General features: G+C 44.4%; 1 protein-coding gene across 2 annotated transcripts; it reads right to left on the bottom strand.

Moving 5' to 3' along the window:
- Positions 1-1053: 1053 nt before the first annotated feature.
- On the bottom strand, positions 1054-16704 carry SNX12 (sorting nexin 12). 2 transcript variants are annotated; one of them, XM_036411551.2, is made up of 4 exons: positions 16422-16704; positions 4249-4344; positions 3289-3413; positions 1054-2913 (listed from the first exon to the last, which is right to left on the bottom strand). In XM_036411551.2, exons 1-4 carry the CDS (start codon positions 16572-16574, stop codon positions 2811-2813), a joined length of 477 nt encoding a protein of 158 aa, XP_036267444.1. In that variant the 5' UTR covers positions 16575-16704; the 3' UTR covers positions 1054-2810. The 2 variants fall into 2 exon arrangements, with proteins under 2 accessions (XP_036267444.1, XP_036267443.1); XM_036411550.2 differs by having other exon boundaries at positions 16410-16701.
- Positions 16705-17104: the final 400 nt, after the last annotated feature.

Here is a 17104-nt window from a genome sequence, read left to right on the forward strand (position 1 = left end):
CCAAAGAGGACCACACCAAGACACATCATAATTAAAATGCTAAGAGCAAAAGACAAAGAGAGAATATTAAAAGCAGCAAGAGGAAAACAGTTAGTAACCTACAATGGAGCACCCATATGATTGTCAGCTGATTTCTCAACAGAACTATACAGGCCAGAAGGGAGTGGCAAGACATTCAAAGTGATGAATAGCAAGAACCTACAACCAAGATTACCCAGCAAAGCTATCATTCAGAATGGAAGGTCAAATAAAGAGCTTCACAGATAAAAAAAAAAAAGCTAAAGGAGTTCATCACCACCAAACCAGTATTATATGAAATGCTGAAAGGTATTCTTTTAGAAAAGGAAGAAGAAAGAGGTAAAGATAAAAATTATGAACAACAAATACATATCTATCAAGTGAATCTAAATATCAAGTGAATAAAATATCTGATGAACAGAATAAACTGATGACTATAATAGAATCAGGGGCATAGAAAGGGAACAGACTGACAAATCTCAGGTGGAAAGGGGTGTGGGGGGTGCGGGAAGAGACTGGACAAAAATCGTTCACCTATGGATGAGGACAGTGGGGAGGTAAAGGCAGAGGGTGGGGTGGGAACCAGGTGGAGAGGAGCTATGGGGGGTAAAAAGAGGAACAATTGTAATAATCTGAATAAGGATTTATTTTTTAAAAAGAAATACACATGTGTTTATGTAACATACAGCATATGAACATACACACACACACACACACACACACACACACACACACAATATATTCTGCCCAAATTAGCACATACCCGCAAGCTTAGAATCAACTCTCCTAAATCTGATGCAAATCATAGGTACTGAGCCTTATGGCTACTTCCTGCAAACATGCATTCATTACCTCTGTGACAAAGTCAACTGCTAGCTACAAGGATCGGTAAATACCACTATGGGCAGCTAGAATTCCGCTTTTTTTGTTAATGTAAATGAAAAACTTATTACCTCAGGAAATTCACCATGTTGTATGATTTCTGCATAATACTCAAAAATATCCTAGACAATTAAAAAAATTGGACAACAGAGGTTTGCTTCACAGTGGTTTAATATGAACAGAGTTGAATATGACATTGACAGAAGAATGAACAGTTTGCTGAATAAAAGCCCCGAGTCAGGATATATACACAGCAGAAATGGGGCCTCAGGCTCTCAGCACTTGTGCACGATGAAAGAAGGAATCTTTTTTTAAAATCAATAACAGAGGATATAAATCAAAAGGCAGCAACAACACCAATAATGGAGAGGTGGGAAAGGGAGCAGAGCCTCTCGGTAGGGGCTGCACAGCCCTGGTATAGGCTCAGCAGCTTAGAGCTGATCTATCACAGGGAACTTCTACATTTAGATGGACTCCAAATCCCATGTCAAAATCCAATCCTAATCTCTCTGATTATAATCTTGTCAGATTCTGTAATCCTTTTCCCAAGACTGTTCGGAGAACTCCAATCCTTCCATGATAGGGAGTCTAAGCAAAGAGCCTCCACTTTTGACCTGACACCAGAGTTAACTTGCTCCCATCCTACCCTTTGGGATAGACACAAGCCTCAGAAAACAAACTACTACCTCCTGGATAGAAGACCAGGAAAGTTGCCAGTCTCAAAAAGGTGTGTCGGAATCTCAGATTTGGGAAATTCATACCCAACTGCTATCCCTAGCTCAACTTCTGGGAAGAACTTTGGAGTTCTACGGAAAAGTGAGTGCAGGCAGTTCAATAACCCTGTGACCAAGCTGTGGAGGGCAGCAACAACTCGTTCCCTGAGCCTCATTCAACAGCTCAAAGTGCTTAGGAGAAGTCAGAGAATGAGTGATTTGTTCATGTGCTTCTGCCCTCTGGCAGCACTAAATGAGATGGGGATGGAGGAGGGAATGGAAGGAAGAGAGTGGTGATGCTCTTCCTTACCACCAGAAAATACCTAGAAAATGATCCACTCCTACCTTCAGGGAGTTACCTGATAGTGGTGAGTTGCCCCCACCTCTCAAGCCACCAAAACTGCAAAGCTTAACCCATAAAGTAGCGGGGCGTGGGAAGGGGGACTGCTGGCCCATAATGACTCGCCTGCCAATTGGCAAGAACAGGTAGCCAGAGTGGGGAACCACAAAAGAGAGGGGCTAACCAACAGGGACTCCCCTACTGCTCTATGGCTTTCTTCTAACTCTGAAGCAGCCATGACAATGAGCCCAGAAAATCCACATACCTTGCTCCACACAACTGCTTAAATTCTAGGAGGATTACTGCCATGAAAAGCAACAAGGGGGAGAGAAAGTAACAAAAGAAACTGGGGGGGGGGGAGACTGGGAGCAGGCCTGAAGAAAAAAAGGACAGCTTTTGGATCTCTACCACCTTCGCAAAAAACAAAAAATTCATGCATGTAGGAAAAGCAGGGTTTTCCCGCTCATCATTTCTGGTTAAGCCTAAGAGTAAGAAAAATCCCCTGGGCTTGCAGCATCAGTATGTAGCCTAATGCCTCTCCAGCACAAGACCCCTGCCCCCGAGATTAGCCTTCTGGCGTGGGTAAATGCCCAAGAAATTGCCTTCCAGTCCAATCCTCCCACCCACCCCCAACCCCAAGCAAAGGGCATCTGCCTGTGGTTTCCCACCTCTCCTCAGAGAAGAGGTTCTAGCAGAGTGCCCGTGGTGTAGCGAGGGACCAAGGAACACAATGCCAGACAGTCTATCAGGCCAGGGGATGGGCAGCCAACTTCAGATCAAAGAAAGACAGAGAGGCTTAGTGTAAAAACCAATGTCATTTCAGCAGGAAAGTAGAGGGCAAGTGGTGAAAGGGGCTCCTACTGGCGCACCTTCCCAGGGACGTAATTCCTGTCAATTGCCTCCTCCTGCAGGAACATATGTAGGCAGCGTTCGTTCTGAGCCAGTGGGTGCCCCGCAATTCTATAAAGAGATCAAGATGGTTATCAGTAGTATTTGAGATGGGTGTGGACAGGGGAGGAAAGACAAGGTCAGCACTGAGGTTCAAGCAAGCAGCAGACAGCAACAGGACAGCACTTCAACTCTAGTGCTGTAGAGAGGAAGAGAGATAGAAGGGTAAGGTAGGGGAAAATCCCTACACACATTAACATGCAGTGTTTTCTCAGACCATGAGGTACAGGATCAGAATTCTGCTCAAATGAATGGAGTTTTACTGTCACCCCCCCACACAATAAGCACTACATCGTATTACCCATTACAAAAGAAGAGATACACTAAACACACAGAAAGACCAAGATGGAAAAAGTAGCTAGAGGATCCCCCAGGAACTTGGCTTACTTGTTAATAAATTGTTCGAGGCCCTGCCTCCTTTCTTCAATGAAGGATTCCTCAAAGATCCCTTCATCTCCTCGAAAAGGGAGCTGCCGCTTTAAGGCTTTCCCAGGCAGTGGTGGTACTACAATCTGCAGGCAGACGCAAGATATCAGCCACATGGGAGAACTCAGAGAGGGAATGGGATGGCAATGCACTCTATACCACATTTCCTAAGGCAGAGGGTCCATCCTATCCCACAGCCAGCAACTTGCCAGAACTGATCATAAGAACAGTCGGATGGCTCATGTCAAAAATTAATCCATCCCCAGCTGGTTTGGTTCAGTGCATAGAAAGTCAGCCTGCAGACTGAAGGGTCCTGGGTTCAATTATGGTCAAGGGCACATACTTAGGCTATCGGCTCAATCCCCGGCCCTCATCAGGGCATGTGCAAGAGGCAACCAATCAATATGTCTCTCACATTGATGTTTCTCTCTCTTTGTCTCTCTCCCTCCCTTCTACTCTCTGTAAAAAAATAAAAAAAATCAATGGAAAAATATCCTTGGGTAAGGATTAACAAATAAACAAAAAATTAAACTGTTTGTGTGGGAGGACAAGTTTATCATCTCAAAAGAAAAGAAATAAACTCCAAATACTCCTCACTTTCTTTAACAATCCACTGTCATCCAAGAATCTAGCTAGGCCATTCCTGCCAATATACTTTCAATTTTTTGCATCTACAGGAGTTAATTTGTATGACTTTACTAGCCACTAAGTGAAGTAATACTTTCTTTTTAAGATTTGTCCTGAAATTACCACTTTCAAGTTTCACAGATTATCACCCAGATCCAAATTATTGGGACTTGGTAGCTAGAGTGTGTTCACCCTCTCCGTTGCCTTCAAGATTTTATAGACTCTGATCTTAATCCCTTATCAGCCTAAGAGATATTGTCCTCCAAGGGTGCCACACAGGGAATGGGGCCATACCTTACTATCTCGTTCCAGCTCATTTTTTAGCCATTCAAAGTCACTGTAGCGCCGCCGTACACAGGACTCCTTCAGCTTGAAGATAGGTAGGTTTGTCTACAGGGAAGGAAGAATGAAACAAGAGAGATGGTTAGTAATGTACAGCTTGTGGTGGCCACATGTCAGAGCCACATGTACCGGTCCTAATGAAGAAGTAACTCCTATGGACCATGCTCCTATAACCCTTTCCAAACAGCACCAAATGAATATCAATCCTTACCACATCCAGGCTTGTCACAGTTGGTGATTAAAAGTCCCTTGCTGCTTAGAATTTTTCCAAGAGACTTGAAGTTATATGTAAACTAGAGGCCTGATGCACAAAATTCTTGCAACAATAGGCCTCCCTTCCCCTCGCTGCCCACACCGGCTTCCCCCTGGCACCTGGGACCCAGGCTTCCCTCTAGCCACTGGCAGGCACTCAGGACACAGGCTTTCATCACAGCCCCGGCTTCATCCGGAAGGACATCTGGTCTAATTATCATATTACACTTTTATTATTATAGACTAGAGGCCCAGTGCATGAAATTCATGCACTGGAGGGTAGAAGGGGATCTCCTCAGCCCAGCCTGTGCCCTCTTGGGAGAGGCTCCTGCCAACGCCGCTGTGCTCACCAGCTGTGAGCCCGGCTTCTGGCTGAGCGGCACTCCCCCTGTGGGAATGCACTGACCACCAGGGGCAGCTCCTGCATTGAACATCTGCCCCCTGGTGGTCAGTTCACATCACAGTGAACGGTCATTCCAGTTGTTCCCCCGTAATAGTCACTCAGGCTTTTATTATATAGACTAGAGGCCTGGTGCACAAAATTTGTGCACAGGAGAGGAGGATTGGCCCTCAGCCCATTCTGTACCCTCTTCAATCTGGGACCCCTCAGGGGATTTCCAACTGCCGATTTAGGCCCAATCCCTACCGGCCTAAACCGGCAGTTAAACATCCCTCTCACAATCTGGGACTGCTGGCTCCTAACTGCTTATCTGTCTGCCTGCCTACCTGATCATTCCCTAACTGCTCCCCTGCCAGCCTGATCATTCCCAACTGCCCTCCCCTGCTGGCCCGATTGCCCCCAACTGCCCACCCCTGCTGGCCTGGTTGCTCCCAACTGCCCTCCTCTGCTGGTCTGGTCGCCCCCAACTGCCTTCCCCTGCAAGCCTTGTCATCCCCAACTGCTCTCCCTGACAGCCTGGTCCCTGCCAACTGCCCCCCCCTTCCGGCCTGGTCACCCTTAACTGCCCTCCCCTGCAGGCTGGTCGCACCCAACTGCCCTCCCCTGCCAGCCTTATCACCCACAACTGCCCTCCCCTGCTGGCCATCTTGTGGTGGCCATCTTGTGACATGAGGGTAGCCATATTCTGGCAGCCATCTTGTGATGACATGAGGACATCATGTAATGATTAAATAAATAAGGTATGCCTATACAGTGGAATACTATACAACAATGAAAAGAATGTGAAAGCCCTCGCCACTTTGACTCAAGAATTACAGCATCAGCCTTCAGATGGAATGAAGGGTTACAGGTTCCATTCCAGTCAAGGGCATGTACCTTGGTTGTAGGCTTGATTCCCAGCCTCTTGGGGTGTGTACGGGAGGCAACCAGTTGATGTGTCTATCTCACATCGATGTTTCTCTTTGTGTGTCTCTCCCCCTTCCTTCCATTCTCTCTAAAAAAAAATCAATGGGGAAAAAAATCTTTGGATGAGCATTAACAACAATTAAAAAAGTGTGAAATATTGTGCCAGTATGGAGAGATATTAAACATTAAAATCAAGGTACAGCCCAGCCGGCGTGGCTCCATGGTGGAACATCAATCTATGAACCAGGAGGTCATGGTTTAATTCCTGGTCAGGGCATATGCCCAGTTTGCAGGCTCAGTCCCCAGTGGCGGGCATGTAGGAGGCAGCTGATCAATGATTCTCATCATTGATGTTTCTATCCCTCTCTTCCTTCCTCTCTGAAATCAAGAAAAATATATTTTTAAAAAATCAAGGTACAGAACAGTATATATAACTTACCTCTATTTGTGTTTTAAAAGGGATTTGTATAAAAATTAATTCAAAATGGATCAAAGACCCAAATAGAAGATCTGAAACAATAAATTACATAAAAGAAAAAATAGAAACTAAACTCTTAGAGAAAATTTTACAAATTTGACCCCAAAGGCAAGATATCAAACTATATCAAACTAAAAAGCTTCTGCACAGCAATGCCGAAACCAGTTTGGCTCAGCGGTAGAGCATCGGTCTGCAGACTGAAGGGTCCCAGGTTCGATTCCGGTCAAGGGCATGTACATTGGTTGCGAGCACATCCCCGGTAGGGTTGTGCAGGAGGCAGCTAGTCGATGTTTCTCTCTCATTGACATTTCTAGCTCTCCCTTCCTCTCTGTAAAAAATCAATAAAATATATATTTTTTAAAAAATGACACAGTTATTTAAAAAAAAAAAAAAAGCTTCTGCACAGCAAAAGAAACCACCAACAAAACAAAAAAGTAAACCGAATGGGAGATGATATTTGCAAACAACAGAGCTCCAACGAGGGATAAATATCTATACATATAAAGAGGCAATATGCAAATTAGCCTGGGACACTGTAACAGTCATGACCGGTCAGGAAGAGGCTGTGCATGCAGGTGAGGCCTGGAGCGGAGACGGAGACAGAGACAGAGACAGGGGGCCTGCCTGAGCTGCCGCACCGGCTCGGGCAGCCCCGGAGTGGACATAGGCAGGGACATGGGGGCCTGGGGCAGCAGTCAGGCCTGGGTCCACAGCAGCCTGAGAAGCAGAGGACAGACCACTGAGGGTCTTATATACCATAGCAGAGAGCTTAGATTTTATTCAACAGATGGAGGAAAAGTGAAGAATGTCAAGCATGGGAGCATCCAGGTCTTGCTTTCATTTTAAGTGAACCATTCTGGTGGCTGTAGGTAGGATCAATTTAGACAGCTACAGTGTTTTTATGCCCAAGAAAAAGAGAGACTGGTGTCTAGGACTAGGACTAGGACTAGACAGAAGCAGTGGATCAGAGACATATTTATGAACTATTTGGATGATTGCACAGGGATGAAAGCAAACAAAGCAAATGGTATTAGCCCAGGTTTTCCAGTTTGGGCAACTTCGTTGAATGGGTGATTCTGATAGTTGGGAGAGGTATCAAGGAAAAGGAACAGTGTAAGGGAGCTTTCTTAGTTCAGCAATAGCCAAACAATTAGGACAAAAGACAGACTTAATAAACTGATGAACAAAAAGATAGATACAGACAGTAAAGCATCAAACAGACTGTTAAATTACAGCAGGAAGGTTCAGGAGTTGGGGGAGATAAGAGATCAACCGAAGGACTTGTATGCATGCATATAAGCATAACTAATGGACGCAAAACACTGGGGGGTGAAGGCATGTATGGGAGTGGGGTACAAGGGGCAATGGTAATATATGTACACATATAATACCTGTATAAAAAATGGAAAAAAATAAAGATAAATAAAAGTGTTACTGTGCCTTAAAAAAAAAAAAGAAAGAAAAAGGAGACAGACTTAGTGCTCTTTCTTTGCTGCAACATTTATTTTTCTGTCTTCAGCCACCACCATGTAAGGCTAATGTGCCATCTTTTCTAATTTAGTATATTATCTATCTACTACACATTCCTATCACCTAAATTAGCTTTCCTGCAAGATCCCTTAAAAATACTTATTGAAGTCACTCAGTGCTCTGTGAGTATGGGGACTTTCAAGATGTGGAAACATTATGAGCCTATATAGATTAATAAAGAGATTTTAGGTGCTCAATTTTTAACAATCAAAATCAGATACTGGCCAAAACTGGTTTGGTTCAATGGATAAAACGTCAACCTGCGGACTGAAGGGTCCCAGGTTTGATTCCGGTCAAGGGCATGTACCTTGGTTGCGGGCACTTCCCCAGTGGGGGATGTGCAAGAGGCAGCTGATCAATGTTTCTCTCTCATCGACGTTTCTAACTCTCTATCCCTCTCCCTTCCTCTCTGTAAAAAAATCAATAAAATATATTTTAAAAAATCAGATACTGAATGTGGTCATGCCAGAGGCATTTTAATAAGCCAATGTCTCTTTACTGAAGTGTCACACTTCAAAAGAGATCCTTTCAAATAATACAATGCGTAACACTCATCTGGGTTGCTTGTTAAAATGTAGGACCACACCTTAAAAAACACTCCTTCTAGAGCTCATTTTGGTGGATAAATCTCCCTCTAAGAAAACAATCCTATATAATAAAAGTATAATATGCAAATCAACTGAACAGAACAAGCGGTCAGTGGCAGGCAGGGCCAGCGAGCAGGTGTCACCAGGCCAACAAAGGCGCATGCCAGTAGGCAGAGGGAGGGGATGGTGATGGGGTGGAGGAGACGGCAACCAGCGGTAGCAGGATGATGGGGACTGGCACCATCCCAATTGCCCACCTGGTCGCCTCTTGCAAAGGGAGGCGACAGGTGGCAGCAGCAGCGGGGTGATTCGTGGCAGAGCAACCCAGCACCATCCCCAGATAGGCCTGCTAGGATTGCCTCCCACAGAGGGAGGCCACCAGTGGCCATGGTGCAATTGGGGGTAGGGCCAGCCACCTGCTGCTCAGGCCATCCTGATTGGCCCACCAGTCACCTCCCACAGAGGAAGGCCAACCTAAGGCTTGGGCCTGCTCCCCACATGCCTACACCATCAGTAGGACATCCCCTGAGGGCTCCCAGACTGTGAGAGGGGGCAGGCTGGGTTGAGGGACAACCCCCTGCCCCCAGTGCACGAATTTCATGCACCGGGCCTCTAGTCCAAAATATATAAAGAACAACTCAACACCAAACAAACAATCCAATTAAAAAATAATGGGCAGAGGACTTGAACAGACACTTCTTCAAAGAAGACATACAAATGGCTAACAGATTATGAAAAGATGCTCAACTTCACTAGCTACTAGGGAAATGCAAATCAAAATTACAATGAAATAATACCTCTCACCTGTCAACAAAACTAGTAATAACAATGTTGGAGAGGTTGTGAAGAAAAAGGAACTATCATTCACTTCTGGTTGGAATGTAAACTGCTATAAGCATTATGGAAAACAGTATGACAGTTCCTCAAAAACTTAAAAATACAGTTAACATAAGACCAGCGATCCCTCTTCTGATTATCTACCAAAAAAACACACACAAAAAAACAAAAAAAAAACTTGGTAAAGTTTTTATTTATTGACAAAGATATACACACGCCTATGTTCATTGCAAGACAGGGAAACAACCTAAGTGTTCATAAAATACTGCCATTTGGGACAGCATGGATAGACCTTGAAAATATTATGCTAGTAAGCAGAGTAAGTCAGTCAGAAAAAGCTAAGAAACAACCATATGATTTCACTCATATGTGGGATGTAAAACAAACTCATGGGCACAGACAACAGTATGGTGATTACCAGAGAGAAAAGCATGAGGGAGAGGTTAGTAAAGAGTTAGAGAAACCAAATATATGGTGATGGAGGACTTTGGGTGGTAAGCATACAATGCAATATACAGATCCTGTATCATAGAAATGTTCACCAGAAACATGTAAGTTTATTAATCAATGTCACCCCAATAAATTAAAAAAAAATAGTCCTGGCCAGTGGGTTCAGTGGTTAGAACATCGGCCCATGCTCCAAAGGATCTCTAGTTCCATTCCCAATCAATCCACATACCTTGCAGGTTCAATACCCAGTCACATCGATATTTCTCTCTCCTCCGCCTCCCTCCCTCCCTTCCACTTTCTCTGTAAAAAGCAATGGAAAAAGTCCTTCTGTGAGGATTTTTAAAAAATAAATAAAATAAGGGATTTGTACATATGTGCATATTTATAATTATGAATAAAAATACTTATGAAAAGATACTGCTATCAGTGAGTGACTTTGAATAATAAAATTAGACAATTAAATTGGGTGGGTCACATTTTTCATTGTACAATTTAAATTTATCATGTGCATGTATTACATTTTCAATTGAAAAATGAATTTAAGTTCCCGGTAAGGAACATGAGATAAGCACCTGAAAGGTATGCCTTCCTCTGATTTTCCTGTCCAAATCATCTCCATTCTACAAATTCCAGCTCAAGTCCACTTTATCGGGAAAATTTTTACTGTCAATATCAGCTTAATTTATTGGCCTTTATTTTCCTATGAATTCCTATGACAATTATACTAGTGCTTTATTTTTTAATCATTTTTGACAATTATACTTTAGTATTAAGTACTATAATTTTATGTATTACTAAAGGCCCGGTGCACGAATTTCGTGCATGGGGGAGGAGTGTCCCTCAGCCCAGCCTACACCCTCTCCAATCTGGGACCCCTCAAGAGATGTCCAACTGTCCGTCTAGGCCCAATCCCACATAAACAGGCAGTCGGACATATCTCCCACAATCCAGGACTACTAGCTCCCGACTACTCATCTGCCTACCTGCCTGATTGCCCCTAACTGCTTTTGCCTGCCAGCCTGATCATCCCCTAACCACACCCCTGCCAACCTGATTGACAACTAACTGCTCCCCTGCTGGCCCGATTGCCCCTAACTGCCCTCCCCTGCAGGCCTGGTCAACCCTAACTGCCCTCCCCTGCTGGCCTGGTCGTCCCCAACTGCCCTCCCCTATTGGCCTGGTTTTCCCCAACTGCCCTCACCTGCAGGCCTGATCACCCCCAACTGCCCTCTCTTGCTGGCCTGATTGCCCACAACTGCCCTCCCCTGCTGGCCATCTTTTGGTGGCCATCTTGAGGCAGCCATCTTGTATCCACATGGGGGCAGCAGCTTGTGTGTTGGAGTGATGGTCAATTTGCACAGTACCTCTTTATTATATAGGATGCTCACCTTGCTACCTACCTATAATTTCACTGAAATCAAAAGCCATGATTACTTCTGCATCCCCTTAAATACAGCTATACAAGGTATTCAATAAGTATTCAATTGATTAATAGAGACCCTATATATGTTTACCCTCTCCTCGTCTAGACAGTGCAGCAGAAATAGCAATTACATTAAATTAGCTAAGCATAGCTTACTCCCTAATATAAATCAGCTTATTCCCACATCTTAATCATTGAGAATTTTCCTGACTCTAATGGCAACACGGATTCTCAACAAACAAAAAGCCCTGATTCTAACTCTTGTCTAGAAGTTCCAAATGGAAATGGCCAACCACTTGTATTAATGCTGACTATATTTCCTACAAGCCAATTCAGATCAGCAGATGGAAAGAAAAGGAACTAATTTATATTTCTCCACAACTGCCTAAGGTCAGGAATAGAGCATCTTGGAGCTATGCTAGAGCTTCATAAAGTCCACTACATTATGCTTTGTAATCCTCAAACCTGGAAATTACCTTTTCAGGATCCAGATCTAGATATAAGTCATCAAAAGCCAAATAACTGGCCAATATACATTAGTTGCAAGTTTACCCAAGGAATGAATGTCAATGAGTTAAAGTAGAGTGGATACATATAAAGTAGTATTTTATTATCTAAACTGTCCTTTAGAAGAATAAATAAAAAACTGGAAACAGTAGTCTCTTCAAAAAGAAGAACCTCTGGAGGGCAGAAGAAGGCTTAATTTTTATAGCATATCTTTTTTATATCTTTTCATTTTTGTACTATGTGCCTATGTTAACTATTCAAGATAAATCTCAGAATCCTGCAAGAAAAAATATGTGTATCAAATCATCACATTTAAAAGTTAAGTTTATACAATGTCAATTATATCTCAATAAAACTGGAGGGGGTGAAATAATCCTGCAAGAAAAGCTAGCTTGGCCAGTGTTGCTCAGTGGTTGAGCATGGACCTATGAACCAGGAGGTCACAGTTTGATACCCAGTGGGGGTCGTGAAGGAGGCAGCTGATCAATGAGTCTCATCATTGATGTTTCTACTCTCTCTACCTCTCCCTTCCTCTCTAAAATCAATAAAAATATATTTTTTAAAAAAGGACCCAAAAAAAAAGCTGAGTAGATTCTTCCCAGACAACCAAACCATCCACTACCATTCTGTAAACTTCCTCCTTTGACTCACAAAAATCCTATTCTTTCCCTTACCCCCACAGGATGGTGACAATAATGACCTTTCAACTCAGCACCTAGCTGTCTAAGGAAAGGGCTATTTTCTAGGACTAGGGGCCCAGTGCATAAATTCATGTGTGGATGGGGTCCCTCAGGGTGGCCTGCAGATATCAGGCACCAGCTTGCACCCCCAGCCTCACAGCCCCGCAGTCCTGCCTGCACCCTGCCTTGGCCTGCCACCACCCCCTCACCTGCTCCACCATCCCACCTGCTGGGCGATCAGGGCTGGGGGGCCCCCTGCCTAGCTCCCTCAGCACCTGGGAGTCAAGCAGCGGCTCCGCCCCCCGCCTCCCCAACCACTTGCACCCACCTTGCTCTGGCACCGCCCGCTCACCTGTTCCACCATCCCGCTCTCCTCACTGCTTCCTGCTGCCAGCGCCACGTGGCTGACGCCCGCCATGTTCTACTCTGCCCCCTGATGGTCAGCGTACATCACAGTGAGTGGTTGAACTCCCGATGAAACTTCCGGTCGAATGACCGCCCACCGGGAGAATTTGAGTATTAGGTTTTTATTATATTGGATAGTCTCCCAGCTCCAACCTACAAATCATGACAGGATTGTGTAGTATAGATTATAGAGTCCTTCGGCTCTGATCAACACAGTCAATGGATAGGGGAGAAGATGAAAAGTTCAAGTCTGCAGGACAAATAACATTTGAAAATCTCCAAACACATCATGTCAAGTCACCCGGACACCTCTCCAAACTCTTCACTTCTTTGGGGGAATGGAAGGGAAAGAATTCTTTACGAAGCAAAATGAAAGAGAACAGCTTTTATACAAAGAAAAAGAGTTGGTGCCATCTGCTTCTTCTATTCACAATGCCTAACTCCCAAAGTCCTACTCTCTGAATCTCATGCACTCTAAAATGCCTACCATGATCAATCATTTAAAATAGCAATTTAAAACCAAATTATGTTAGCAACTTTTCCCCCAGAGTTCAAAACATTAAAAGCCTCTATAGCAAGCATGTCAAACTTGCAGCCCACATGAATATATTTGCGGTGCAAACAATATAACAGTATGTAATAAACATTTTAATAAAAATCTATAGCTTAATTTTTACAATATCCTATTATACATAATTATTAACAAACTACATCATTTGCTAATGACTCATTACTATAATCACGTTGCATTCATTTCCCTTACACACAGGCGCACCATTTCTCTCCACTAATACTAGCAGCGAATATTTTAGCAGCCGATTGCCACATCATTAGTCTTGTACTGAATTATTTGGTATGTGCAACAGGAAATATTCCACTTTCAGAGAACAAGAAAAATAAGTTTATTTGCGTTACGCTTATTAATTTGTGCAGTTATGCAGTGTCTGGTAAGTTAATGTTCAAGAAAAAATATTAGTTCTAACTGGTTTGGCTCAGTGGATAGAGCGTCAGCCTGTGGACTCAAGGATCCCAGGTTCCATTCCAGTCAAGGGCATGTACCTTGGTTGTGGGCACATCCACAGTGGGAGGTGTGCAGGAGGCAGCTGATTGATGTTTCTCTCTCATCGATGTTTCTAGCTCTCTATTCTTCTCCCTTCCTCTCTAAAAAAAAATCAATAAAATAAATTTTAAAAAAGAAAAATATTAATTTTATTAAAATATTCTATTATTTTATGTTAATGATTACTCGTTTATTTTAGCCCTTTGCATTCAGCATGTCTCTACTGAAATAAACCTACGTTTCTATGAAATTTAAAGCTTTTGTGTGTGTTTTGTGGCCCACATAAACTTAATTTGGCTCGTGTTAGCCTTTGAGTTTGACATGCTTGCTTTATAGCTATACATACTCTCATAAACAACACAACTTAACTCAAACCCACAGAACTAGGAACTGCCACCAACCCTATTACCGCCATATAATTAGACATTGTGGAAAGGAATGATAAGAAGTTTAGTTGGTAGAAAAACTCGGCACACTAAAGTTTTGCGACTAAGCATTGCCAAAGAAGTGGAAAGAGTATGATGGGCTTTAGAGTCAGACAGAACTGGGTTCATATCCCAGCCCTGCTACTTATTAGCTATGTATATTTGGACAAGTTACTTAAGCTGCATTCCTCCTCAGTTTCCCAATTGTAAAATGTTTTTTGTAAAGATTTGGAATCTAAACCCTAATTCAGTGCCGGGCACATAGTAGGCATTAGATCAGTGATTCTCAACCTTTCTAATGCCGTGACCCTTTAATACAGTTCCTCATGTTGTGGTGACTCCCAACCATAAAATTATATTTGTTGCTATTTCATAACTGTAATTTTGCTGTTATGAATCGTAATGTAAATATCTGTTTCCCGATGGTCTTAGGCAACCCTACTAGTGGTTCTCAACCTGTCGGTCGTGACCCACAGGTTGAGAACTGCTGCAGTAGAGCCTAAGACCACTGGTAGCAAAATTACATTTATGAAGTAGCAAGGAAAATAATTTTATGGTTGGGGGTCACCACAACAAGAGGAACTATATTAAAAGCTAGTGGCATTAGAAAGGTTGAGAACCACTACATTAGATGAACAGTCCCTGTTGTTATAATGCCTGAGGTAGAGAGCTGGTTCATCCAAAATTCCATAGCAGAGGCCTTACACTGAACAAGTTATACCCAGGCTTCCTAGCTTTTACCATATTTTGAGGGATCTAAGTTCCATTCTTCCCCAAAATGATGATTTCAAATAGTTCTTGTATAGATGAGCGTTCTCGCGCATGCTCGCGCGCGCGCACGCTCTCTCTCTCTCTCTCTCTCTCTCTCTCTCTCTCTCTCTCTATATATATATATATATATTCATTTTTCTTTCTTCAGTTTGAACTTTATCAAACTTGGAATTTGGAGATCATCATTTCTCAATTAGATTTCAATGGCCAGGTAGGAGAGCACATGCTCTCTTTCAATTCATTCATTCAAAAATGAAAACACATACACTCTTTTAGGTCTTCAAATGCTGTTTGAGCAGCATGATGTCCACAGAGAATATTCTGGCCCTCTAGTCTGAGAAGAAAACATAAGGAGAATTAGAAAAGGATTCTCAAACTCTTTTGCCTATAACCACTTCAACTGGCAAAGAACCTGCAAACCATGTACTCTACCTGCACATTCCATCCTTGCATTGTGGACTAAGAACTGGAGAATAAAGTACACTGGAAGAAGCCACTCCTGGGGCAGTCCTGAAATGTCATAAATTAAAGTAACTACAGACCAGGGTCTGAATCCAAAGGTTAATCTAGGACAGAAAGGGCAAATGGCCATTCATATACACACACAAAAACAAACAATTGAAAGCCAATAAATATTGAAATGAACATTCCGTATACTTCAAATCTAGAGGTTAAGCACAGCATGAGAGCAGCGACTGACAATCCACTAATCCCAGTGCAAGGCCAGGTTTCACACTGAGAAACAGCATGTGGTACCTGAGAAAACTTAAACTGAAAACACTTCTCCTTCAGAAGCTAATTCTACACAAGTCTGGGAAGCACTCAGGCTCAAGGAGACTCCCTTTATTATTCCTGCTCCACCAAGCCCACTGTCTTTCCTGGAATCTTATCTTCCCTTTAATCCAAGCTTTGCTTAACTTTATCAGCTCAGGAAGACCTCATTAGGTAGAAGCCGGGCCTTCCTGTCCTCCCTCTTCAGACTAACTTCCCACAACCTAATTTAGTTAGGAGACCCAGCGATATCTCACCTTGGCTTTCTATCCCCCATCCCTCTTCCACGTTTCCCTCCCTCCTCTGTGGCTACAGTCCCGATTCCTATTTCCTTACATTGCTCACTCAAGCTTCACCATCCACCCCACCGTGTCTGACATGCTTCACTTCTTGCTCAGGGGTACTTGTTTTCCCTCACCCCGGTCAGATATCCCCTCCGGTTTTCTGTAACCTCGGATCACAGCCGAGTCTACAGACCTCCCTCCAAACCTATACAGCCCCGAGCCGCCAAAGACCCCTTCAAGCGTCTTCGGCACCGTTAGGAGGCCCCGCGGCAGTCTCCCCCCGCCCCGCCCTCCCCGCCCAGCAGGCCGGTCCTCCCCTCAGCTGTCTCCCTCACCCCGTGACTCACCCGCATGCGAACCTCATAGGTGGTGAAGCGCGCGCGGCCCACGCCCACCGTCTGCGGATTAAAGATGTCGATCTCCAGGAAGTTACTTGGCGGCCCGTAAGCATCGGTCAGGTCCTGTGGCTTCGAGTTAAGGCGCCGAGTGTCGGCTACGGCAGTGTCCGACATCTTTCTGAAGGAGAGACCGGGACGACGGAAGGGGGGTGGGGGACACAGGCCGGAGGCAGGAGCGCGCAGGGCCCCTCCCGCTTGCAAAATCACCAGCCAACCCACAGACTGCGGCACCGCGCACGCGCGCGCCCACGCACGACGTGCTCACGTACAGGCGCGCACGTCGCCCGGCACCGCGCCGACCCTGAATAGCAGCCTCGCTGAAGGCTGGGAGTCCTGTGCTGCGGAGACTTCCTTCAGACTTCCGGGCGGTGTTTGTGGCCCAGAATGCGCCACTCAGTGTCCTGGGAGGTACTACTGGCGGGACGCGCCAATCGCTGCTCCTCAACCCAAAAGATTGTCTTAGACTGGGCATGTGTCAATCAGCAGTGGGCACTGCCCTGCACGCTAGGGTCCTACAGTGATAAGCCGAAACTCCGTGACCTGAATAGGTCAGGGTTTTGTGCGCAAGTAGAAGGGTGGTCTCCAGAGGGCGGGGTCCCCACAACAGTAGTGAGAACCTAAAACGCAGCCCTGCTTCTCGTGCC

Source organism: Pipistrellus kuhlii, unplaced genomic scaffold (assembly GCF_014108245.1).
Source record: "Pipistrellus kuhlii isolate mPipKuh1 unplaced genomic scaffold, mPipKuh1.p scaffold_m20_p_40, whole genome shotgun sequence".
NCBI classification, from domain to species: domain Eukaryota; kingdom Metazoa; phylum Chordata; class Mammalia; order Chiroptera; family Vespertilionidae; genus Pipistrellus; species Pipistrellus kuhlii.